This window comes from Myotis myotis, unplaced genomic scaffold (assembly GCF_014108235.1).
Source record: "Myotis myotis isolate mMyoMyo1 unplaced genomic scaffold, mMyoMyo1.p scaffold_m19_p_29, whole genome shotgun sequence".
In the NCBI taxonomy this organism is placed as follows: Eukaryota; Metazoa; Chordata; class Mammalia; order Chiroptera; family Vespertilionidae; genus Myotis; species Myotis myotis.
Window position 1 is genome coordinate 338,979 of NW_023416334.1, and position 25,098 is coordinate 364,076.

Here is a 25,098-nt window from a genome sequence, read left to right on the forward strand (position 1 = left end):
GGGGCGGGTGTGGGTGCAGGGACGGCTGTGGGTGCAGGGGCGGCTGTGGGTGCAGGGGCGGCTGTGGGTGCAGGGGCGGGTGAGGGTGCAGGGGCGGGTGTGGGTGCAGGGGCAGTGAGGGTGCAGGGGCGGGTGTGGGTGCAGGGGCGGGTGTGGGTGCAGGGGCGGGTGTGGGTGCAGGGGCAGTGAGGGTGCAGGGGCGGGTGTGGGTGCAGGGGCGGCTGTGGGTGCAGGGGCGGGTGAGGGTGCAGGGGCGGCTGTGGGTGCAGGGGCGGCTGTGGGTGCAGGGGCGGGTGAGGGTGCAGGGGCGGGTGAGGGTGCAGGGGCGGGTGCTGCTGTGCGGGAAGATGTGCCTGCTCACCAGCCGGTGGGCGCTGCCTGCCCGCATGGACCCGCTGGGGGGACTGTCCTGTCTGTCGCTGTGTGGCCCCGGCTTCTGCCACAGAGACTCACCCTGACTCGCCCACAGCCTCTCCTGGCGACTCCCTCACCGGGGGACCCGCCCCGCTGTCTCGGACAGAGCCTCGCAAGGAAGAAACGTATTTTATGTCAATGCAGGGCGGAGAGGGCGCCAGCACCGGCCGCGTGGCCGCGGGGAGAGGCGGCTGGGAGGAAGGCGGGGAGCTCAGAGCAGGGACGGTCTTCGGCCCGGATGGTGCCCGGGAGCCGCGGGAGCCGGCGGGGAGGCGCAGGGCAGAGGCCCCGCGGGAAGCCTGCTCAGGCCCGCAGAGGCCCCGCTGCCCGCGCCCCGCTGTCGCTGCGGGAGGGCCCGTCTGGGCAGCCGCGCCCACAGGAGGGTCTGAGGGCGCGTTCCGGAGGCGGCCAAGGCCAAGTTCCGCCGCTGGCAGGTTGTGGGGCCTTAACCACGCCTGCCCCCGCTCCTCATTTCCGAGAGGAAGGTGGTAATCCTGACTTGTCAAGGCTGCTGCGAGGACTTGAATGCGGCGGACAGTGCTCCGCTAATGGGAGGGTCAGGCAGGATAATCATCTGCGCTTCAGCCTGACAGAGGACAGGAAAGGCCCGGAAGGTGGTGACTCTGGGCCCCACGGAGGCTCAGGTGGCCTGAGAGCCCCGGCCCCACGGCTCGGCCCGGGAGCCCTGCGCCGCACTCGGGACACGGAGTCAGCCCGCCGGCAATTTCTGGGCAATTTCTGGGGCGCAGTGACCTCCCCTTCTCTCTCAGGGACCTGGTGTGGCTGATGCAGTGGTGCCCGAGCTCCGGCACCACCAGCCCTCATGCCTGACCCCCCAGCCTTCCCCCGGGGCCTGATCTTCCCCGTGGTGCTTCCCATGTGCCTTTGCCCCCACATGTGCTCCGCCCAGGAGCCCCGTTCCCCCTCCTCTGACTTTCACATCTACAAACTCTTAACAACCCATTTCAGGGGGCACTTCCTCCAAGAACACGTCCCTGCCCCCCTCCCCATCAGCCGAGCTGGTTTCTCCCAAATGTGGTGTTTTCTGGCACTTTCTCTTTGTGCCTTAAAATGTAGTCATTTCTCCATGAGATGATGGCCTGCTGGGGGCCATGTGAAGCCCGTATTTTAAAGGGGCTGGATCGCTCCGTGAACACTCACACAACAGGACGAACGTTCTACGTGATTAATGGACAGTGGTTAGCAGTCCTGGTTTCAGAGTCAGAGGGTTCTGGCTCACTCCTGGCTTTCCCACTATTATGCTGTGTGATCTGGGCAAGTCACTAAGCCTCTCTGAGCTCCACTCAACAAGTATTTATGAAGCACTTACTATGTGTCAGGCACTGTGCTAAGTTCAACCAAGGAAAGGAGCTCACAGTCTGGAGGTTGAAACAGACAGGAAACAAATACACATAAAAGAACATAATACAAATTGTGATAAGTTCCGTTACAAAAAAGAGCAAGTATGAAAAAGAACAGCAAGCAAAATGCATTTGTCAAGACAACCAGAGAAAACTGAATATGGCTGAGTAAAGACAACATTAATGGATTATTGCTGGGGGTGATAAGAAACTGAGGCTCTATTTTATTTATTTACTAGTGTCAGGTGCACTGATTGTGCACATTGAAAGGAAATTAATTAAAAGGTGGCCAGTGGGGCTGGATACACCCTGGAGCCAACCTCCGGTGGCCCCTCCCTGGCCGGCTGCACCTGAGGACATCTTCGGAGTGAGCGGGGTCCCTCCGGCAGGTGGGGTCCCTCTGCCTGGCCTGCGGGCATCAGGCTGAAACTGGCTCTGACATCCCCCAGGGGGTCCTGGGTTGTGAGAGGGCAGGTCTCAGGTGATGCACCAGAATCGGGCTCCCTCCTCTCTGGTTCCAGGGTGTGTCACCTGAGAACCACTCCTGTGTTGAGTGTCTGCCCCTTGGTGGTCACTGTGCATTATACCTACCAGCTGGTCTGATGGTTGCTTAGCCTTTTATATATAGAGAATATTATTTTTTAATATGTTTTTATTGATTTCAGAGAGGAAGGGAGAAGGAGAGAGAGATAGAAAGATCAATGATGAGAATCATTGATCCACTGCCTCCTGCACACCCACTACTGGGGATTGAGCCCACAACCAGGCACGTGCCCTTCACCAGAATTGAACCCAGGACCCTCTATCCACAGAGCCAAACCAGCCAGGCCTGAAGTTCTACTTTAAAGGCCTATCTATATGTTAGGGATTCATCCTCTAGGACAGTGATGGCGGACCTTTTGAGCTCGGCGTGTCAGCATTTTGAAAAACTCTAACTTAACTTTGGTGCTGTGTCACATATAGAAATTTTTTGATATTTGCAACCATAATAAAACAAAGACTTATATTTTTGATATTTATTTTATATATTTAAATGCCATTTAACAAAGAAAAATCAACCAAAAAAATGAGTTCGCGTGTCACCTCTGACACGCGTGTCATAGGTTCGCCATCACTGCTCTAGTGTTTACAGGTAAGTGATATAAAATACAGAAATAAACAATTGTTTGGGGAATGAAAGGCAGCCATTGAGAGCGGCTGATGGTCTGCTAGTGCTGTGCCTCCTCTCTGTGTGTGACCATTTCTACAATGAAACTTTCAAAGGAAAGGATGACCAGGGCAGGACAGGGAGCCTGATTCCTATGGGCAGTCAGAGCAGACCCTGCCACTGGGCTGAGCCCTGCAGGCTGGTAGGAGGGAGCCACAGGAGGAAGACAGAGAAAGGCTTTTCATGCAGAAGATGCAACATGTGCAAAGGCCGGAGGCAGGAAAGGACCCAGCACGTTCAGGAAACTGCAGAGGCCGGTGCGCAGAGCAGACGGACGTGAAGGGGTGTCACATGAAATCCTCACCAACCCCCTCAGGCACCCAGTGCAGTGGGGCCGAAGGGGCTGCTGGCCGGAGGAGAGGGGTCCCACCACCCCCTCGGCTCAGGCCCAGAACTCACTGCAGAAGGCGGTGCAGGTCCGTGGAACCTGACGGCTGCAGATGGGTCTGCAGGAGACGCAGCCGTTCAGCAGGGGGTCCCAGTACCGCTCCTCGGGGCAAGGCTTCATGGTCGCCCCGTCCGCAGGGCCTGTGGAGCTAAGAGGCAGGAGCATGTGGGCAGCAGGCACCCAGCTGGTGGTTGGGACCAAGGCTCTGCTCCGTGAGCAAAAGGGGAACCAGACAAGACTGGCTCAACCCACCTGCCATCGCTGCGGGCCTGGGGCAGCCCCTCGCCCCAGGGCCTGAGCTTCCTGGCCTGTGGAAAGCCTAGCTGGGCCTCCTCCCGGGCATCAGGCTGTGCCCTGCTTGACACTGCTCTCTGCCCTCTTTAATTTAAATTGTTTTTAAGAGAGAGGAAGGAGGAGAGAGGAAGGAGGAGAGAGGAAGGAGGAGAGAGAAGGAGGAGAGAGAGGAAGGAGGAGAGAGAGGAAGGAAGAGAGAGGAAGGAGGAGAGAGAGGAGGGAAGAGAGAGGGGGGAGGAAAGAGAGGAAGGAGAGAGGAAGGAGGAGAGAGAGGAAGGAGGAGAGAGGAAGGAGGAGGAGAGGAAGGAGGAGAGAGGAAGGAGGAGAGAGAGGAAGGAGGGGAGAGGAAGGAGGAGAGAGAGGAAGGAGGAGAGAGAGGAAGGAGGAGAGGAAGGAGAGAGGAAGGAGGAGAGAGGAAGGAGGAGAGAGAGGAAGGAGGAGAGAGGAAGGAGGAGGAGAGGAGGATAGAAGGAAGGAGGAGAGAGAGGAAGGAGGAGAGAGAGGAGGAGGGAGAGAGGAAGGAGGAGAGAGAGGAAGGAGGAGAGAGAGAAGGAGGAAGAGAGAGGAGGAGGAGAGAGAGGAAGGAGGAGAGAGGAAAAGGAGGAGAGAGAGGAAGGAGGAGAGAGAGGAAGGAGGAGAGAGAGGAAGGAGGGAGAGAGGAAGGAGGAGAGAGAGGAAGGAGGAGAGAGAGGAAGGAGGAGAGAGGAAGGAGGAGGAGAGAGGAAGGAGGAGAGAGAGGAAGGAGGAGAGAGAAGGAAGGAGGAGAGAGAGGAAGGAGGATGACGAGAGGAAGGAGGAGAGAGAGAGAGGAGAGAGAGGAAGGAGGAGAGGAGGAAGGAGGAGAGAGAGGAAGGAGGAGAGAGGAAGGAGGAGAGAGGAAGGAGGAGGAGAGAGGAAGGAGGAGAGAGAGGAAGGAGAGGAGAGAGGAAGGAGGAGAGAGGAAGGAGGAGAGAGAGGAAGGAGGAGAGAGAGGAAGGAGGAGAGAGAGAGGAAGGAGGCGGGGAGAGGAAGGAGGAGAGAGAGGAGGAGGAGAGAGGAAGGAGGAGAGAGAGAGGAAGGGAGGAGGAGAGAGAGGGGAGGAGGAGAGAGAGGAAGGAGGCGATGAGAGGAAGGGGAGAGAGAGGGAAGGAGGGAGAGAGAGAAGGAGGAGAGAGAGAAGGATGAGAGGAGAGAAAGAGGAGAGAGAGGAAGGGGAGAGAGAGGAAGGAGGAGAAGAGGAGAGGAGAGGAGGAGAGAGAGGAAGGAGGAGAGAGAAGAGGAGAGAGAGGAAGGAGGAGAGAGAGGAAGGGAGGAGAGAGGAAGGAGGAGGAGAGAGGAAGGAGGAGAGAGAGGAAGAGGAGAGAGAAGGAGGAGAGAGAGGAAGGAGGAGAGCGAGGAAGGAGGCGGAGAGAGAGGCAGGAGGCGAGCGGAAGGCGGAGAGAGAGAAAAGGAGGAGGAGAGAGGAAGGAGGAGAGAGAGGAAGGAGGAGAGAGAGGAAGGAGGAGAGAGAGGAAGGAGGAGAGAGAGAAGGAGGAGAGAGAGGAGGAGAGAGGAAGGAGGAGAGAGAGGAAGGAGGAGAGAGAGGAAGGAGGAGAGAGGAAGGAGGAGAGAGAAGGAGGAGAGAGGAAGGAGGAGAGAAGGAGAGAGAGAGGAAGGAGGAGAGAGAGGAAGGAGGAGAGAGGAAGGAGGAGAGAGAGGAAGGAGGAGAGAGAGGAAGGAGGAGAGAGGAAGGAGGGAGAGAGGAAGGAGGAGAGAGAGGAAGGAGGAGAGAGAGAGGAAGGAGGAGAAAGGAAGGAGGGGAAAGAGAGAAATTGGTTGTCTCCTACAAGAGCCCCAACTAGGGATCGAACCCACAATCTAGGTATGTGTCTTGTTAGGGAATCGAACCCACAATCTTTTGTGCATAGGACAATGCCCAACCAACTGAGTCCCACGGCCAGGGCCCGGGCATCTGCCCTTTTCAATGTACCTTCCTCTTCCTCCCACGCGATCTTTTTGTTGTTGTTAATCCTCATCAGAGGATATCTTTTCCATTGACTTAGAGAGAGTGGAAGGGAGGGAGGTACGGGAGGTGGAGAGAGATAGAGAGAGAGAGAAAGAGAGAGAGAGAGAGAAACATTGATGTAAGAGAGACACATTGATTGGTTGCCTCTCGCACATGCCCTGATGGGGGCCAGGGATCGAACCTGCAACCCAGGTAGGTGCCCTTGACTGGAACTTCAATCCGCGACCTCCCATGCTCACAGGATTAGGGCCACGCTGTAACCACTGAGCACACTGGTCAGGGCCACCACAGGACCCTTGCACATGCTGAGTTGTGCGTGCGATACCCTCGCCCTCCGCTTGGGTGTACTCCCTCCTCCTCCTTTGGATTCTGTTTCCTTTCTTCAGAGCAGCCTTTCTGACTCTCCCTCCCAGGGAGACACCCTCTGCACAGGGATCTGCCCTTCAGTTGTCACTCCCTGCAGGGGTGTGATTATTCGATGCTTTCTCCCCATTGACTGTGAGCATCATGCCGGCAGGGGCTCTGTCTAATTTCCCCACTGCTGGGTCCTGAGAAAGGAGACCAGGCCCAGCTACAGCACAGCAGGCCCTCATCACAGGAAGAAGTGGAGAGATTAACACAGCCGCTCTCAGTAGTGACGGCTCCGCATTTCCCTCTTCACTGAGCTACGACACGCAGTGTGCTGTGTGACATAAAAGCGTAGCTTTGTGAACTGGTCCTTGTATATGCGGAGGTCCCCCTTTTCCTGTGGGGGACACATTCCAAGACCCTCCGTGGACGCCTGAGACTCCGGAGAGCACCAGCCCTATGCTACCGGTTTTCCTACACACGCACACCTGTGATAAGTGTTTAACTTACACAGCAGGCACAGTGAGAGGTTAGCACAATAGCTAATATAACGGAACTATTACAACGATGCAGTACAATAACAGTTGAGCGAGTGTGGTCTCTCTCTCATACTATCTCCTGCCACTCATCTCACCGTTAAAGAAAGCGCCTCATGCTCCCAGGTCGGTCTGAGCGGCCGGGGCACAGCCTTTGCGCGTGGGGACCATCGTTAAGTAAGACGACGGCCTGGACACAGCGCTGCGGCCCCTCTCTCCTCCGATGCCCACAGGAGGGGGACACTGACTGGAGCCACAGAGCCCAGGAGTTTCTGGCCCGGGAGGCACCAAGCTGCTCTGAGCGTGGCAACGGGAGGCCAAGCCCCGGACAAGTCTTCTCAGTTCTCGTTCCCTGGCAGGCCGTGGCCTTGCCCACCCGTCGCCCACCCGGAGCTCCCGGGGACGGTCATGCCACCCTCCGCCCAGGGAGGAGCCAAGGTCACCAGCTCCAGCGCCCCTTCCTGGAGGAGCAGGAGCTGGAGTCGCAGACCCGGGCGGCGCGAGGGCGCGAGGAGAACTGCACAGCCACAACGACGTCCTTAGGGAGATACGGGAACTTCACATTTGTGAAAAAGAACGGGATACTGTTTTAACAGGAGAATATGCACAGAAAAAATAAGAATGACTAGACATTTACAAATATGATGCTCAGAATAAACATCAGGATTGTAAGATGTAATTGAAGAAATTTCACAGAAAACAGGGGGAGAAAAGATTTAAAAAGTTATGGAATAATTTCAAGAGGTCCAAAGGTTGACTAATGGGAATTCTGAGAAAACAGATGTAAAGGATATTAGCTTCCAAATTCAAAGAGCTTCCAGGCCAGAGGGAGTTCTCATCCTGTCTTTTCACAAACTGAGTGAGACCAAGAGATTGACAATGGCCGTGTACAGCCTTGGTTTGTTCATTGTAAGGAAGGAGGAGGAGGAGGAGGAAAAGAAGAGGTTGGGGTGGGGGGTGGGGGGAGAGAAGGAGGGGGAGGGAGGGGAGGGGAAGGGAAGGGAGAGGAGGGGAAGAGAAGGGAGGGGAGGGGAAGGGAAGGGAGAGGAGGGGGAAGAGAAGGGAGAGGAGGGGGAAGAGAAGGGAGAGGAGGGGGAAGAGAAGGGAGAGGAGGGGGAAGAGAAGGGAGGGGAGGGGAAGGGGAGGGAGAGGAGGGGAAGGGGAGGGAGAGGAGGGGAAGAGAAGGGAGGGGAGGGGAAGGGGAGGGAGAGGAGGGGAAGGGGAGGGAGGGGAGGGGAAGGGGAGGGAGAGGAGGGGAAGGGGAGGGAGAGGAGGGGAAGGGGAGGAGGAGAGGAGGTGAAGGGGAGGGAGAGGAGGGGAAGGGAAGGGTGGGGAAGAAGAAGGAAGAGAAGAAGGTGGCTTTTCGTTTCAGCTGGTTATATATGGTTTCTCTCCAGGCTTTTCTGAAATATTGAAAATAGCTCTGAGCCCTGCCCCTGCCAGCTCCCACCAGGCCCAGGTGCACTTCCAGAGACCCTCGGGGTGGTGCCGCCCCCCTTCCCCCACCTCCGGCCAGATCTACAGTCAGAACTAAACCAGGTCTTGGGAGAACCAGTCAAGTCACTTTCTCAGTTTTCTGCCGGGTGTGATTCCACGGTTCAGTGACAGCGTGACAGCCGGTGCGCACGTGGGGAAGGCCCGCCTCGCACCGCCACCTCCTGGGGGGCTGCCTGGCCAGAAGCGCCTTCGCAGAGAACGGCTCTCAAGGACGAGCGTGCGCTGGAGCTGCCGCCGGCTGAGACGTGGTTGCCAGCCGGTGGGTGTGACTCTGATGTAGGTGAAGCCATCACTTATAACCATGGGGATGACCCCTGACCTCCGCTTGTAGCTCAAGCACCAGAATCTTCCAGACACGGGTCCCCACCCTGCGTGTCAGCTGCTCTCCCCTGAGCTGTCTCCCAGGGCCTTTCTGGGTGGTTGTGGGGCCTGAGACCCTCGACCCGTGGTGTTTCCTGTTTTATAATTTGGCATCTGAGGGTGGAGCCCTTCTGCCTCCTTCTGTTGTCTCACTCATCTCCGAATCCAGCCTTCCCCGCACCAGACGCAGAGCAGGTCCTGGGTCCAGGCCTTGCACACCGCGGTCCTCGGTGAGACTGGACCGGAAGCAGCCGTGGTCCTGGCGCTGTGCTGTGCGCTGTGTGCAGCGGCGGGGGTGACATTGGCGTTTTATTCTGCTCCCTCCCAGCTCACATTTCCTGTATTCACACAGAACTAAGGGAGGGTGTCCTGGTGGGGCGGGGGCAGAAATCTTGGCTTCTGCTTTCGTTTTCGTTAATCCTCACCTGAGGATATTTTTCCATTGATTTCCAGAGAGAGCGGGAGGGTGGGGGGAGGGGGGGGGGGACAGAGAGAGAGAGAGAGAGAGAGAGAGAGAGAGAGAGAGAGAAGCATTGATGTAATAGAGACACATCGATTGGTTGCCTCCTGCGCACGCCCCAACCTGGGCCAGGGATGGAGCCTGCAACGGTGGTGCAAGCCCTTGACCGGAATCGAACCCGGGACCCTTCAGTCCGTGGGCTGACGGTCTATCACTGAGCCACACCAGCTGGGCCTGGCTTCTGCTTTCAAAACTTAGGGGACAGGATTCTTGATACGGACAGAGTGGGCCGGAAACCAGCACAGAAAATAATTGTCTCCTACTTAAAAACAGCCTGTAGACTTACACATGAAAAAAGGATAAAGTTATTTATGACACAAAACCCAAAATCTATAAAAGAAAAGATTGATAAAATAGACGCAAAAAACTTCTGGCTGAGGTAAAACACCTTAGAGAAAGCCCAGAGAAAGGAAAAGCGGGAACAAGACATTCGAACTCAGAGCTGAACGCCGAACAGAAGGGAGAGACCAGCCGCCCACAGGAAATCGGGCAGCGGCCCTGGACGGACAGACAGTCCACAGACAAGAAGGCCGGCGCAGGGGCCTGGACTGGACACTACCGGTGCCCCTGCCCCAGGAGAGGACTACACGGGCGGGAGTTAACCACACCCATCGGCGGCCACACTGACAGGCCTCATTTGTCCTGGAAGGAGAGGAAGCGGGGAGCCCCAGGAAGACCACTGGGCAGCACTGGCCACCGTCCTGCTGGATTCACCAGGAACACAGGGTTCAACGCTGGCTCACCCAGCGCACATGATAGGCATCGCAGAAACACTGGTGAAGCGCACGGTTGGAAATAGCCCCACGCCCGCCAGTGGGGCTGATGAGGAGGTGGCAGGGAGCTCACGCACTGGGCGCTCCGCAGCTGGGCAGGGGAGGCCTGGCCGGGTCAGTGGCTGGAGGTCGTCCCGTCCACCAAAAGGTTGCAGGTTTGATTCCAGGTCACAGCACATACCTAGGTTCTGGGTTCGATTCCCAGCAGGCACATACTGGAGGCAACCGATCAATGTTTTTCTCTCTCTCTTTCTCTCTTTCTCTCTCTTTCTCTCTTTCTCTCTCTCTCTCTCTCTCTCTCTCTCTCTCTCTCTCTCCCCCCCCCCTTCCTCTCTCTTTAAAAATCAATAAAAAACATATCCTTAGGTGAAGATTTTTTTTTATAAAAAGGAATAAGAAGGCTCTTTATATATTACTATGGAAAGAACTCTAAGATATAGTAAGTAGAAAGAAAGCAAAAACAAAACAAGGTATTGTTATAACAGCATGGTTCATAGCTCCTTCTCTCTCTCTCTCTCTCTCTCTCTCTCTCTCTCTCTCTCTCCCTCCTTCCCCCCTCCCTCCCTTCCTCCCCCCCTCCCTCCCTTCCTCCCTCCCTCCCTCCCTTCCTCCCTCCTCCCTCCCTCCCTCCCTTCCTCCCTCCCTCCCTCCCTTCCTCCTCCCTCCCTCCCTTCCTTTCTACAAAAAGGGGGAAAGGTGTAACCTATGACTGTGTAAGTGCTTTTACATAATAAAGAAAGAAACACTGTAAGAAAGCAGAAGGGCCTGAGTGCCAGCCTATGAGCCAGGAGGTCACGGTTGGATCCCGTAGGGGCGCAGGCCAGGTTCAGGGGCAGACACTGCCCTGGGGTGGGAGCTGGAGGAGGCGGGTGCGAGGAGGCCACAGCCCCGGGCCTTCCTCTGCAGGTGGGGTCTGCACGGTACGGTGGCAGGGGGGCCGCGGTTACACCAGGCACCTCCCGTGAGCAGCCCCTGGGGCATGGCTGACTCTCCTCACCTCCCCCTCCTTTCATCACACCCTGCGCCCTCGCCATTTCCTGTCCTCACGGTCAGTCTTGGGCTCCCAGTGTTTCCAACGTGGGCACAAGGGGTGAGGAGCGGCTGTGAACGAGGGAGGGAGCCTGTGGGTTGTGGAGACTCAGGGGAGCTGCTCAGCGCAAGGCCCGTCCCAGCGCCCCTGGCAGTGGCTGGGGGACCAAGAGGGGCCGCGCGGGTGGGTTTCCTCCCCGGCCCCGGCTTTCCGAAGGGCTTCAGGTCTGAGCTGCAGCTGGGCAGCGGGCGAGCTGGGGCTAGTGTCCCACAGGGCATCTGTCACAGAGGGCCTTGTGCCCTGTGGCCTGGACAGCGTGGCCTCACCTGTTTGACCTCACCCTCCTCCTAAGTGTAAGTGTACGCATGTTCGCTCTCTCTCTCTCACACACTCACACATGCTCACACACACACACACACACTCAATACACACACACACTCAATACACACACACACATGCTCACACACACTCAATACATACACACATACACACACACACATGCTCACACACTCAATACACACACACACTCAATACACACACACACTCAATACACACACACACATGCTCACACACACTCAATACATACACACATACACACACACATGCTCACACACTCAATACACACACACATGCTCACACACAATACACACACTCACACATACACTCACACACAATACTCACACACACACACACTCAATACACACACACACATGCTCACACACACTCACACACACTTGCTCACACACACTCACACACACATGCTCACACACACTCAATACACACACACACGCTCACACACACACAGCTGTGCTCCCGGGGGTGCCTCCTGCCGTCACAGGCCTTCTCTGTGGGGCACTGTCCCAGGCAAGCAAATGCGAAGGGCGGGGTCAGGACCGCCTCCCGTGCTGCCTCCCCCCAGGCCACCGTGCCATACGAGGTGCAGCTCTCTGCTCGCCACAGGGGAGCATCCCTGTGCCCAAGGAACCGCGGGACACTGGCTGGCCACTGTGCAGCACTGTCCCAGCTGGGGTCCCCTCCCCTCTGGGGCTACTGTGCTTCGTCCAGGGCCCCCCTTTCTGCAGAGCCACTTCCGGCCCAGATCCCGCCTGTCCTCCAAAGGCCTGGAGCGCGATAGACCCGGAAGCTCGCTCTGTGCGTCCTGAACAAAAATCAGGCTGGTGTCCTGGGTCACATGGGAAGAGGCTCAAATAGGACAGCGCCTCCTCTCTCCCGCGCTGGCATCTCTGTCCTCAGGGAGGCGGTCACTCTGGCCCCCTGGCTCATGAGGTCCCACCAGTGAGAGTTTACGAGGGCAGCGTCTCGGGCTCCCTGCTTCTTCCCTGCTTCTGCCTCCCCTCTTATGGCTCCTGGCTCCTGTCAGAGCCGTGCTCTCTCTGCACGCTCCTGTTCTCAGGAGCCCAGAACCCAGGGGACCCCAAGACTCCCAGAAGTCAGGCAGCCAGAACCTCATACCTCTCACTCAAGGCATACCCCACCCAAGTGCAGCAGGAGCTGTTACACACGTGTGACCCTCAAAGCAGAACTAACATGGCGGCATAGGTAAACGCCTGTACTCGCCGCCCCCCACAACCACATCGAAATTACAACTAAAATACAGAACAACCATCACCCAGAACCGCCTGAACTCTGGCTGAATGGAAGTCCCACAACCAGAGAAGCAAAGAAGGAAGCACATTGAGACAGTAGGAGGGGCGGAGGCATGGAATCTAAAGAATCAAAATAAACGAAGAAGGAATCTAATGAACAAAATAAGCTGATAAATAAAATAGAATCAGAGGCATGGGAACATGGAACAGACTGACAAATCTCAGAGCGAGGAGGGAGAGGGGGTGGGAAGAGATTAACTGAAGATATTCTATGCATATATGATTACCTATGGACACAGACAATAGGGTGGTGAAGGCCTGTGGTGGTGGGGCAAGGGGTGTGAAAGAAGAGGGACATCTGTAATATACTCAACAGTACAGATTTTAAAAAACAAAATACTAGCCTTCACTGAAAAATGAAAAACAGAAGTGCGACCTCATCCCCTTCCCGCAAGAGTGAGGACTGTACAATCTCAGGGGGACTGTTAGACGGGCCTCGAGGTCTGGGCCATTCTCACTAAACGCTATTCTTGCTGAAGGTTAACATGCAGTAGTTTGCAGACCAGCTGTGAACAGAAGCTTGACAGGAACCCAACCAACTGCAAACAAGAAATCAACGAGCAACTGACCACATAGTGCAGGTGAGCCGGGGCGAGCGCCTTCCCGCAGGCAGGGCTGTGGGTGTGAATCCCTCTCCCGGAGAGGCTGGGAGTAAAGGAAGCTTCCTAAGGCAGCCAGGTCTCCTTTCCCAGGGAGCCAAGTGGGAACGCCTGGTGTTTGGTAATAAATGACCCCATTTAAAAATGGATGACGGAGCTAAATAAACATTTTTTCCAAGAAGACGTGAATGGCTCGTAAGCACAGGAAAAGGTGCTCGGCACTGCTTTCATTAGGGAAATGCTAATTAAACCCACGGGACACCGACGGGCCGGCTACAACGGAGAAGAGACAGTGCCAAGGCCTGGCGAGGACTGGGGAAGGGCACCTCGCGTGCTGAGTGAGATTATAAAACAGTGCAGCCACCTGGGAAAGCCGGCAATTCCTCAAAATTTAAGCACAGACTTGCCAGTGACCCAACAATTCCACTCCCAAGAGAAGTGAGAGCACGCCCCCACATACGCTACACGAGCGTTTACAGCAGCCGGACTCATAACAACGGAAAAGTAGAAACAGCCCAACTGCCCTCCAATGGTGAATGAGTAGATAACATGCGGTCTGTCCAGCCCTGGCTGGGTGGCTCGTCGGCTGGAGCATCATCCCATACACCAAAGGGTTGTGGGTTCAATCCTCAGTCCAGCCTGTATGAGAGGCAACTGATCTCTCTCTCTCTCTCTCTCTCTCTCTCTCTCTCTCTCTCTCCCCCCCCCCCTTTCCCTCTCCCTAAAATCAATAAAAACATATATTGGGTGAGGACTTTAAAAAGGGCGGTATATCCATAAAATGGAATATTATTTGGCCACAAAAAGAAATGAAGTACTGCTACACACTACAGCATCGATAAATCTCAAAAACATTATGCTAAGTAGAAGCCAGTCACAAAACACCACATTGCATTTTTATAAAATGTCTGAAGTAGGTAAATATTTAGAGATAAAAAGTAGATTAGTGGCAGCCTAGGGTGGAAAGACATAGGAGTGACAGGGTTTCTTTTTAGGATGATGAAAATATTCTTAAATTAGATTATAGTGATGGTCATATTCTTAAAAAACTGAATCGTACACTTTAAACAAGTGAACGTAGGGCATGTAAGTTATGTGCCAGTCTCGCTGTTTGCTGTGGGGAGCCAGAGCGGGCAGCTGGGGCTCACGGAGGGAAGACCGTATTACACACCGTGTCATCCTTTCTGGTCTCCCAACGCGTGACCATCTATTCAACCAGCAAATTGAAAAACCAAGAGAATCAAACAAACTAAAAAAGGAAGACACCCAGCCTCCCCCTTATTTGGGAGGGAGAGGGAGAGAGATGCCCCCCGCCCCGTTCCCCAGGAGACAGGGGCTGAGCCAGGACAGGGCAGCCTCCGAGAGCTGCAAACCTGCCCATCTCTGGAAGCCTTGGGTCCAGCGGGACATCTCGCTCCTGTGGCCAGATGGCTGACACCCAATTGGCCAGAGGGACGCCACCCCTGCCCCCAACGCCAGCACCACCCAGGCCTCCATCAGAGCCCAGAGCCATCCTCCGCCCCAGGAGAGGGGGTAACCCAGGACCGCCCCTTGCTGGGCAGACAGAGGCCTGAGAAAGAAGCTCGTGGGCATCTAGGGAGGAAGGACGGCGCCTCTTGCGCGCCTGTCTGTGGCCTGGGCCGCCCGGCCGCCGCCCCCCCCCCCCCCCCACTCTGACGCCAGAGAGCAGAGGAGGGGTGATCACCCGGCCTCCTGCCGTGTGGGCGGGGCTTGGCCCGGTAACAGGTGCGGTCGCAGGAAAGATCCTTACGGTCAAATTAAGGTGAGAGCACGGAACAGGGAGTCGGGCATTCTGTGTTCGGGCAGGGACCCGGCAGCCCAAAGCCGTTCCCGTTTTGAGGGACATCTGGAGGCACAGAAGCCCCTCTTCCCTTCGCAGCCGAGGACGCGGAGCCCGGGAGGTCCAGGGCTCACTGCGGCCACAGAGCACGTGTGACAAGCGGACCCCGTCCAGGGCTGGTTCTGCCGCGCGATCAGCTTCCTGACGCCTGCGTGGCCGCCCTGCCCGAGGTCGGGCCGGCAACCCCCGGCTCCCCCGCAGATCCGGCCTGTGGTCCCTCCGCGTGGTGATGGGCCCGGGGCCTCAGGGGCTGGACAAACCTTTAAAGCCTGCCCCGATGAAAACCCTACAGGATAAACGACCCAGTTTCTTCAGGAAATACAGAGCCAGGAAACAAATAGTGAGACAGGGCGCTTTCTAGACTAAAGCCTGTAACAACACGTGCGGTGTGGGTGAGTTTGGATCCCAATTTGAACGAATCGGCTGGGAGAGCCGTGTCAGGTGACGGGAAAGGGGACCTCGGCTATTTGGTGACGAAGGACTCACTTCTCAGCGGTGGTCATGGTATGAGGGACGGTTCGGTTTGGGGCTTTGCTTTTTAAAGAGGTTTTGATCTTAGAGATAGGCCCCGAGGAATCTACAAGCAAACAGCCTGGGGTTTGGAGCTTGCTTTACGTGGCCCCGGGCGGCAGGGAGAGGAGGCGCCGGACGCTGACGGTGTGAGGTGGTGTGAGGTGGCGGGGCGCAGGAGGGCAGACGCTCCTCTGCGTTGGCATCAGTGCCAACCTCACATGGGAGGGTTTAAATGTCCCGATCAACCTGGCGCTGAGTCCCCGCCGGCGGGGGGTGGGGTCACAGAGGCCTCGCCCGCAGTGCCGTGCGGGGCACAGACCCCAAAGCTCCAGACTCAGGCCGGGGTGAGGGGAGCAGCGCTGCCAGAGCCGTCTCACCTGCTGTGGGGGCCGTGCCCACCAAACCCCACGGAACCCCACGAAGTGCCCCAGGCCAAGCCCTCCCTGCACCACTCACCTGCCCCGAGGCTCACACGCTCCTCCTGGCCGGGACCCAGCGCCTCGCTGCCCGGCGCAGGCCGCTCATCACTCAGGCTGGTTATTATTAGCCTGAGATTTGATTAGTGCGACCTGCACTTCCTGGGTTTCCCCCCAACCTGCAGGATGTAAATCAGCAGCACCCTCCCTCCCACGCCTGCGCAGTGTCTCGCCCGGAGGGTGCCTTGGCCTGAGGCTCCAGGAGCTCCCTGGCGCTGTCTCCTGACCCCCACTGTCCTCTGCTGCCACTGGGGCAGGGATGAGGTCCAAGCTCTGGGGGGCCCAGACCTGGTGCTGGCCCGTCTCCTGCTCGTCACTCACCCAGGCTGCGGCCAGGAGTCAGCTCTCCATCCCCCAGCACTACCCGGCCCTTCCCTCCTGAACAACTTGTCATATGTTATTGCCTAGAAATCTCCTCTGTTCCCGCTTCAGTTGGTGTGCCACCTCCTCCGGGAAGCCAGTCCTGACTGCCTGGCCGGGTGACGTGTCCGTTTTGTGCTTCCTGAGCCGTGCCCTCACCCCTGGCCATCAAAGCACTCAGGAGGCTGGCAGTAGAGCTTTCAGCTTGGGTTTGCATCTTGGTTCTGCCACTGACCAGCGGGAAGCCTGGTGGCAACTTACTTACCCCCTGTGCCTCCATTTTCTCTTCTGCATGACAGCAGCACCTCTCACCGTCGCTGTGACATGAGCTCACAGTTACACTCTTAGAGCAAGTCCTTGGCACATGGTAAGTTCTCAGTAGATGATATGGATGGAGGATTAGGGCTGGATTGCTCATTACATCAGAAGCCTGTGTTCCCCAGCCCACTGAAACCGCGGCAGGGGGAGGCTCGAGTGAGACAAACTCAGCGTCACAGAAAGCCCAGGGCGTGTGGGGAGGCCTGAGGGGTGGAAGGCACAGGTGTGGGGGGAGGGGAGGAGGAGGAAGGCATGGGGAGCCCTGGGCGGCATGGGGAGGGAAGCACCGCCAACGTGGATGCTGGTGAGCAGAGGAGAGGAACGCAAATGGTCAGGAAACCTAGAGGCGATCAATGCGTTTTCAATGATCAGAAAAGACAACATGAAAAAAGACTCCACCCATCAAGCTGGCCGCTGTGCCGCTGGCAGACTGTGCCGAACGCTGCTCTCCGAGGCCACACGCAGGGTCTTACCCAGCGAGAGAGCACGCTGGTGCTTTAAGCCGCACAGGTTAGGCATGAAATGAAACCAAACAAAAGTCAAGGGTGGCTGAGAATGGATGGTCAGGTTCCCCAGCATGTTAATGCTTTTTTTGCTCACACCATTTACAGATAATGGATTTTATTTGCTTTCCATTGTCTTTAATTCGGGGTGTGATTTGCATGCGGTGAAATGCATGTATTTTAAGTGTGCAGGTCAGTGGATCTTCACCTATGTGCACGCCCAGGCAACGCTTTCCAGCCCCCACGAAGGCGCCCTCACTCCCCTCCCCGCAGCCCCGTGCGGCCTGCTCCTGAGCTCTGTGTGGGTGGGAGCACACTAGACTTCATTAAGCCAGACAGAACGGAGCTGCGGGGCATTTCGGGGAGTTGTTTCACCTCTGTGGGCCTCATCTCCTCCTGATCGCGTGCTGGACAGGGTTGCGCACGAAGCCCCTGCGGCCCTCCCCCGGGCCCCTGGGCGAGGCCGCCTGCCGCTGTTGTCCCTGGGCGCGCTCGGGCTCCACAGCCCGGCGGGCGCCCGAGAGCAGGTGCTGGAGGTTTCCGAGCCTCATTCTGAACCTTCCAACCTCATTCTGAAAACAGCCTTTTCCGAGCCGCCCCGGGGCTCAGAGTCTGGGACACGGAGGAAAGGTGCCTCCAGGTCGGGGAGCGTCTGCTCCCACAGTTCAGTGAGCACGTGGCCGAGACGGGCGCACCGAGTGGGCAGGAGGAGAGTGAGGGGCTCCCTTCTCTCCCGGCTGCACCCTGTGGGCTGCTCCCGCCTGGAAGGCAGCGCCCCGAGCTGACCTGCCACCCCCCCTCCGCTGCCAGGCATGGTGACACCTGTGCCTCATTCCCCGACATTGTCTTTGCACGACTGCGGGCCCATCAGATGAAACAGTGCCGACAGGCTGCCTTTGTCACTGCTCCATCCTGTCCGTCAGTCCTCCTTGTAAATGAGCTCGTAGGACCCTGTGGGAGCGGGACGGCAGGGAGCACTCACGGGCGCCAGCCGTGCTCCCGGCACTTTCCAAACGCCCCACGCACGCACGTGACGTATATAGACGTTGTCTTCTCCACGTCTCGCCAGCTGGCGGCAGCTCCTCGCGTGGAATTGCTTGGTGCGAGGGGGAGCTGTTGTGTGGATCAGTGGTTTCCAGTGAGATGTCCTCTCCACACCAGGGCATCGGCCACAGTCTAGCCCTCGGGCCCCCTGCCCTCCCCGGCCTGTGGTCTCTGAGGCAGGGAGTGCGTGGCTCCGCCACGGCCTGTGTCTGCCACCCCACTGTGGCCCCTTGAGGCCATGCGGTCGAACTTCCTCTGAGAGTCTGAGAGGTAAGATGAAAGGAAGTGCATCAAAAATGACATTTCTTAGAACTGCACCCAAGCCCTGACGGTCACGATCGCAATTTACATGTATGACTCAGAGGAGCTCAATTTCCCACCTGCTAACCCACTCATCCCTCATTTGTACTGACTTCTCAGAAATGCTAGGTGCCATGACTTTAGCAAAACCCACTTCACAGTAACAACTTCCAACCTTTTGTAGGAAGATGTGGTTTCTTTTTCCATGAAAAGTTTTTTCATTCCTCAAAACTTTCTATTATAAAAAATTAAAAACTCAGAGAAAGGTTAAAAGGTAAAATGAATACCCATGGACCCGTCCACCTGGTTCCACAACTGTGCACATGGATGTCGATGTCTCCACAACCCCCTCTCCCCACCGAGACCCCTGAAGGCCCTGAGGACTCTTCAGTCCTAAATGTGCCCGCAGACTTCTCTTAGGAAGATGCAGGTTCTCTGACATGGATCATCTCTTCCTATCTAAGAAAATCAGTAATAATTAAAAAACACCATCCAATATCTGGCCCATGTTTATTTATTAAAAAAATTTTTTCAATATATTTTTATTGATTTCAGAGAGGAAGGGAGAGGGAGAGAGAAATAGAAAATCGGTGATGAGAGAGAATCATTAATCGGCTGCCTCCTGCAGCTCCTCTGCTGGGGATAAGCCTGCAACCTGGGCCTGTGCCCGTGACCAGAATCACACTTGGGACTCTTCAGTCTGAAGGCTGATGCTCTATCCACTGAGCCAAACCAGCTAGGCCTACCTGGCCCACATTTACATTTCCCCAATTGTCCTAAGGACTTTTTCATGGCTAAGGCTTTTGAATCAGAATCCAGCAAGGGTTACATATTGCATTTGATATTATTATGTCTCTTTACTAATTTTTCCTTTAGAATAATCCCCTCCTTTTTCCCCCCATTTGCATGGAAAATGTTTTTCCATCCCTTCACTCTCACCCTTTTGTCCTGAGATGGGTCTCTTGTAGATAGCATATAATTGGGTCATGTTTTCTTATCCATTCAGCTACCCTATGTTTTTTGATTGGTGTATTTAATCCATTTGCATCTAAGGTTATTATTGATAGGTACTTATACATTGACATTTTAATTCTTTATGCATATATATCTATAATAATAAAAGTATAATATGCAAGTTGACCAAATGGCTGAACGGCAGATGACCACCCTATGACATGCACTGGTGCCAGGCCAGTCAAGGCAGGTGAGATGCACTTGGTTGGGGGACCCCGTATCACCCCATGATGACCCTGCAGAGGGAGGCCCAGGCCACTGGCTGCAGGCAACCAATCTGGGGGCCTCTGCAATTGCCCCAAAAAGGGAGGCCCAGGCCCCCAGCCGGCACTGCTGCGGCAGATGGGTGGGGCCTTTCTCTATGGGGTGATTGATAACGGGGCTCCCGGACTATAAGGGTGCAGGCCAGGCTGAGGGACCCTCCCTCCCCAAGTGCATGAATTTCATGCACTGAGCCTCTAGTATATACTGTATATATCTTTTTATTATTACAGCAGTCCCTTTACCATTTCTTGTAATGCTGGCTTGGTGGTGATGAACTCCTTTAGCCTTTCTTATCTGGGAAGCTCTTTATCTCACTGTCTATTTTGAATGATAGCCTTGCTGGATATAATAATCTTGGTTTCAGATCCTTGCCTTTCATTACCTTGAGTACTTCTTGCCATTCCTTTCTGGCCTGTAGAGCTTCTGGTAAGAAATCATCTGACAGCCTTATGGGAGCTCCTTTGTAGGTGACAAATTGCTTTTCTCTTGCTACCTTTAAGATTCTCTTTGTCTTTAATTTTTGGCATTTTAATTATGATGTGTCTGGGTGTAGGCCTGTTTGGGTTCTTCTTGCTTGGGACTCTCTGTGCCTCCTGAACTTGTGTGACTTTTTCCTTCAGCAGGTTAGGGGGGAGGGAGTTTCCATTATTTCTTCAAGCTCATTCTCTAGCCTTTGCTCACTTTCTTCACCTTCTGGTACTCCTAAAAAGAAACCATGTCACTCCTATGTCTTTCCACCCTAGGCTGCCACTAATCTACTTTTTATCTCTAAATATTTACCTACTTCAGACATTTTATAAAAATGCAATGTGGTGTTTTGTGACTGGTTTCTACTTAGCATAATGTTTTTGAGATTTATTGATGTTGTAGTGTGTAGCAGTACTTCATTTCTTTTTGTGGCCAAATAATATTCCATTTTATGGATATACCACCCTTTTTAAAGTCCTCACCCAATATATGTTTTTATTGATTTTAGGGAAAGGGGGGGGGGAGAGAGAGAGAGAGAGATATCAGTTGCCTCTCATACAGGCTGGACTGAGGATTGAACCCACAACCCTTTGGTGTATGGGATGATGCTCCAGCCGACTGAGCCACCCAGCCAGGGCTGGACAGACCACATTTTATCTATTCATTCATCATTGGAGGGCAGTTGGGCTGTTTCTACTTTTCTGTTGTTATGAGTCCTGCTGCTGTAAACACTTGTGTATTTGGGTGGACATGTTTTTACTTCTCTTGGGAGTAAAGCAGGTGTGGGGCCTTGAGAAGAATGGACCCATGTTCTCTGAAAACCTTTGGAATTAAGCTGCAACATCACCCCCTCCCTGGGCCTCCAGCCTGCTGGCCTACCCTGCCAATTTTGGACTTGCCAACCCCACAATTGCGTGAGCCAAATTCTTAGAATCTCTCTGAATATTCTTTCTGTGTCTCTGAAAAATTCTGATACATGTGGCTTGTGTTCAATGCATTCGTAATAAAGGCAACACCCAGAGCCACATCTGCAGCCAAGTCTCTTTTCTGGGCCCAGATTTAGGTACCGTTGGCCTCCTCCTTGCTTCCTCTTGTCTTCCTAACAGGTGTCTCAGTCTTACCGCGGCCACGGTGAGCGTCGCTCCTGCCTCCTGGCTGCCCACACTGGCTGTCCCATCGCAGAAACCAGCAGCTCTGACCTGTGATAGCTCAGGCCCCAAACCCTTGGTGATTCTTCCCTGGCCTCCTGTCCAAAGCGGCCCGCCCCTCCCAGCCTGCGGCACAGTCCTGGGTCCCCTCGTCTGGATAAGGCTCTCCCCCCGAGGCCCATGTTCCCAGGAGTGGTGTGGGCAGCCCCGGCCAAGCTCACAGCTGGATGAGCATTCGAGGCCCCACAGCCCAAACAGACTCCTCCTGACCTGGGTTTCTTTGTTAATTAAAATTTTGAAAATTTATTAAGATGTGATTTACCTAATTGTAAGTGTGCAGCTCATGGACTTTCATGGACTAAACACAGCATCCCCCAGATCAAGGAACAGACATTCCCAGCCCCGCCAGCCTCTGCCCTCCTCTCGGGCAGCCACCGGTGACTCCCACAGCACGGGCCTGCCGGCGCGGCACACAGACGGATGGAACTGCCTGTTTTTTTTAGTTAGACGATGATGTGATTGCTTGAGTACAGACATTGTATGCCACCTGGGCAGAGGCTGTGGATGATTCATATTTCCAACTCAGGGGAGGACTCGTTTGGTCTTATAATATTGAGCCAACCGTTGAATACGGCTCTCGATCAGAATCAGACGGCATTTAGCATCCTTATCCTTCCTGTTCCTCTCAAGATGCTTGCGAACGGCAACCACTTTCTTAATGAAATGGCAGCGATCCTCAGGAAGGCCAGGGTGAGTCCCGTAGACTCAGGAATCCTCAGGATCTCAGGGCCTGTCACACGTGCACTTGTACGACGCCGTGGAGTCTCCCGGGGTCACACCGATTTGTGAGGGAGTCGGGCCCTTTTGGCCAGTTTGCAGATCTGCTCCTTCACACGGTCAGATGCCAGTTTCAGCCAGGTGGGCACACTGGGGCGGCGGGCAGAGCTGCCGGGGGTAGGCCCTTTCTGGGAGTGTGCATGCGACCCATGACGGCGGCGGACTGGCAGTGGAAAGAGCAACTGCCTCTGTTTTTAAAGAAATGTTTAATTTTGGGATAATTTTAGATTAAAAATGGAAAAGGTCCTCCAGAGGTTTCTCATGCAGCTCCACTCAGCGTCCGCTACCACGGACATGCGACAGAGCCGCACATGTGTCAGAGCTAAGGCACCATCACTGTGCGATGCAGTTAGCGAAATAATGAAGTCAACCGCTACTCATGCTGTTGACAAAATAAGGACTGTGGTCTTTATTTGACTTCACCGGTTTATCTTTAAACATCTCTCTCTGTCCCAGGGTCCTGCCCAGCGGCCCACACAGAGTTACACCCTCTCTCCTCCGCCTCCTCTGCCCATCACAGCGTCTCTGCCTCTCCTGCTTCTCATACCCCAGAGCAGCCTGGAGGCGCCTGAAGGGGCAGGGTTACACGTTGATGAAGGAAACCTCAGAGAACCAAGGGCCCGCCCCTGCGCCTGCCTGCGGGGAAGGGAGGGCGGGTCAGAAAGGGCCCAGACAAGGGAACCAGGGGGAAGAACACTTTGTAAAAGCTGTGCCCTGGCCCAGCTGGTGTGGCTCAGTGGCTGAGCGTTGACCTATGAACCAGGAGGTCGCAGTTTGATTCCAGTCAGGGCACATGCCAGGTTGTGGGCTCGATCCCCAGTAGGGGACGTGCAGGAGGCAACTGATCAATGATTCTCATCATTGATATTTCTCTCTCTCTCTTTCTCCCTTCCTCTCTGAAATCAATAACAAATATATTTAAAAAAAAAAAAAAAAAAAAAAGCTGTGCCACACACCATGGCTCCCCTTCTCCCCACGCCAGGGAAAGGTGCCTGCTCCTCACCTGGCCCTCGAGGGGGTTTCCGAGAGCTGGCGAGGGGCTTTCTCTGAGTGTGTGGCCACCATGCCCCTGACAGGGGCAGTGAGCAAGCCCAGAGGAAGGGCAAAGAGAGGGTGGAGGATGGAAGGAGCAGCCCCCCTGGAAGTCTCCTGCAGAAACAGCACCCACTCAAGTCAGCCCCCAGCTGCAGCTGCCACTAACTCCTGAACGAGACGCTCCCTGACCAGCAGTGGAGGGCTTTCCATGGAAGCCACAGGTGGCTCAAGCCCTCACCTAGGAGACAGGGCGGAGTTCCCTCCAACAGCCACGGGCAGAGGGCAACACAGTTAAAGCTGTACCAGGTTCTACACAACTGTGAAGGGTTTTCCAGAAAGTTCCAGACACTCAGCTACTCACATCTCTTGCCTGAGCGCCCCTTCTCCCTACAGCCGGCCCCTGGTCGCCACCTTGGGTCCCCCCACCACCACACTGGGGAGCAGGAGAAGGTCTTTAAAAGTCAGCACTCACCTGGGCCCAGTTCGATTTCCTATGATCTCTGTGAGGAGCCCAGAGACTCAATAACTGTCTGTCCAGTGGCTGATGCATTTTATGGAGAAGACAGACTTGGAGGAGAGGGTGGTCCTGGCCCCCATGAGTGGTGGCCACTGGTATTGTCATACTCAGATCTGGCCCTTGCTGGGCACCTGCAGCACACCAGGGTGCTGAGCTGTCCCTGGGCATGTGCGACCTGGAGCGTGTGAGGTGCTGTCATTCATTTCTAGATGGGGGGGGGGAGGGGGCGGAGGGGCACTCAGCCGGGGCAGCCCCATGCCAGCGGCTCGCAGGGCGGGATCAGGCTGGTCAGTGCCCCGCAGTGTGCACAGGGCCAGTGGTTTGCACTATCCTTTCCTCCACACCTCACTCCCCACCAGCCCACCAGTGGCCTGTCCAGGAGGCACCTCCAAATGGCTCTGGGGCGCCCACTTCTCACCTCCGCCCTGTCCCAGCTGCTGAGCCACCTCACTCACTCACTCACTCACTCACTCACTCACTTGACCAAGCCAGGCCCCTCTTCATGTGGCCCCACCCGGGGTGGGGTGACCTGCTAACCCCTGGCACAGCCTTGCCCTCCTTCCCTCAAAGCCCTCTGCTGGCTCCCAGTTTCCTATGAATCAGCAGCCACAGGTCACTGACTGGGCCCCTTCTCCCCCTGCTATGGCTCAGACCCAAGGTTCCCCTCTGGGCTTCAAGTATGTCCACCCTGTTCCTGCCCCAGGGCCTTTGCACTTGCTGCTGCCTCTGCAGGAAGACTGCTCGGACAGCCACTTACATAACCCACCATCACACGGCCATGTTTATTCCCGTGAAATCAGGTTACACTGAACACCACAGAGCAAAGCAAATGGGGCAGAAAGGAAGCTCACAGACAGCCCTCATGCAGGGGGCGAGGGCAGCTCTACCCCTTGGCCCCGATGAGGATTTGGGACCCAGGCGTCTCTGGGGCTCGTGCCCGGTGGGGAAAGCAGGCTGGCTGGGAGGGCAGAGAAGGAGCCGTGCCAGGGCCCCCGGAGCATTGGCATGGCCGGGGCAGGGGAAGCGTGTGGCCTCAGACCAGAGAGTCAGCCTCCTGGGCCTCAGTGTCTTGTCAAAATCAGGAGAGAGGGTGTTGTCATCCAACAAGCAGTCCGGCCTGTACCCTGGGCGACAGCGTCCAGGGCTCGGAACCTGCCTCACCACAGCCACCCCGGCCCCGGGCGGGTCTCCCGCAGGCTGCACCTGGCCCGCCGCAGCCCAGGCCAAGCGCAAGGTCACCTGGCGGCCCTTCCCACCAGCTTCCCTCTGGGGAGGACAGGGTTTCACACGGAGCGGCCGAGGCCCAGAAATAGCAGCGGGCCACTCACAGGCCAGGCTCTCAGGCTCCAAAAAGGAAGTGAGAACAGGTGGGCACTTTTGTTCTTTCTGCAGAAAAGAACGGTTCCCCTGCCAGACACGCCCAGGGCCCCCCAGACCGGCCCCGTCTCAGCGCGGTGGGTGC

The 25,098-nt window shown here is 55.8% G+C and overlaps 1 protein-coding gene and 1 pseudogene across 1 annotated transcript in view; both read right to left on the reverse strand.

The window, feature by feature from the left end:
- The window catches only part of TNFRSF13B (TNF receptor superfamily member 13B), a 55,457-nt gene extending 39,566 nt beyond the window's left edge, over positions 1-15,891 (reverse strand). Inside the window, exons 1-2 of the mRNA XM_036296232.1 lie at positions 15,809-15,891; positions 3,382-3,518 (exon numbers count right to left, since the gene is read on the reverse strand). Coding sequence (XP_036152125.1) covers positions 3,382-3,490 — 109 coding nt within the window. The 5' untranslated portion in view covers positions 3,491-3,518; positions 15,809-15,891. The remainder of the gene's footprint in view (positions 1-3,381; positions 3,519-15,808) is intronic.
- A 2,037-nt stretch (positions 15,892-17,928) lies between these two features.
- LOC118649330 lies at positions 17,929-22,235 on the reverse strand (annotated as a pseudogene).
- Between the last annotated feature and the right edge of the window lie 2,863 nt (positions 22,236-25,098).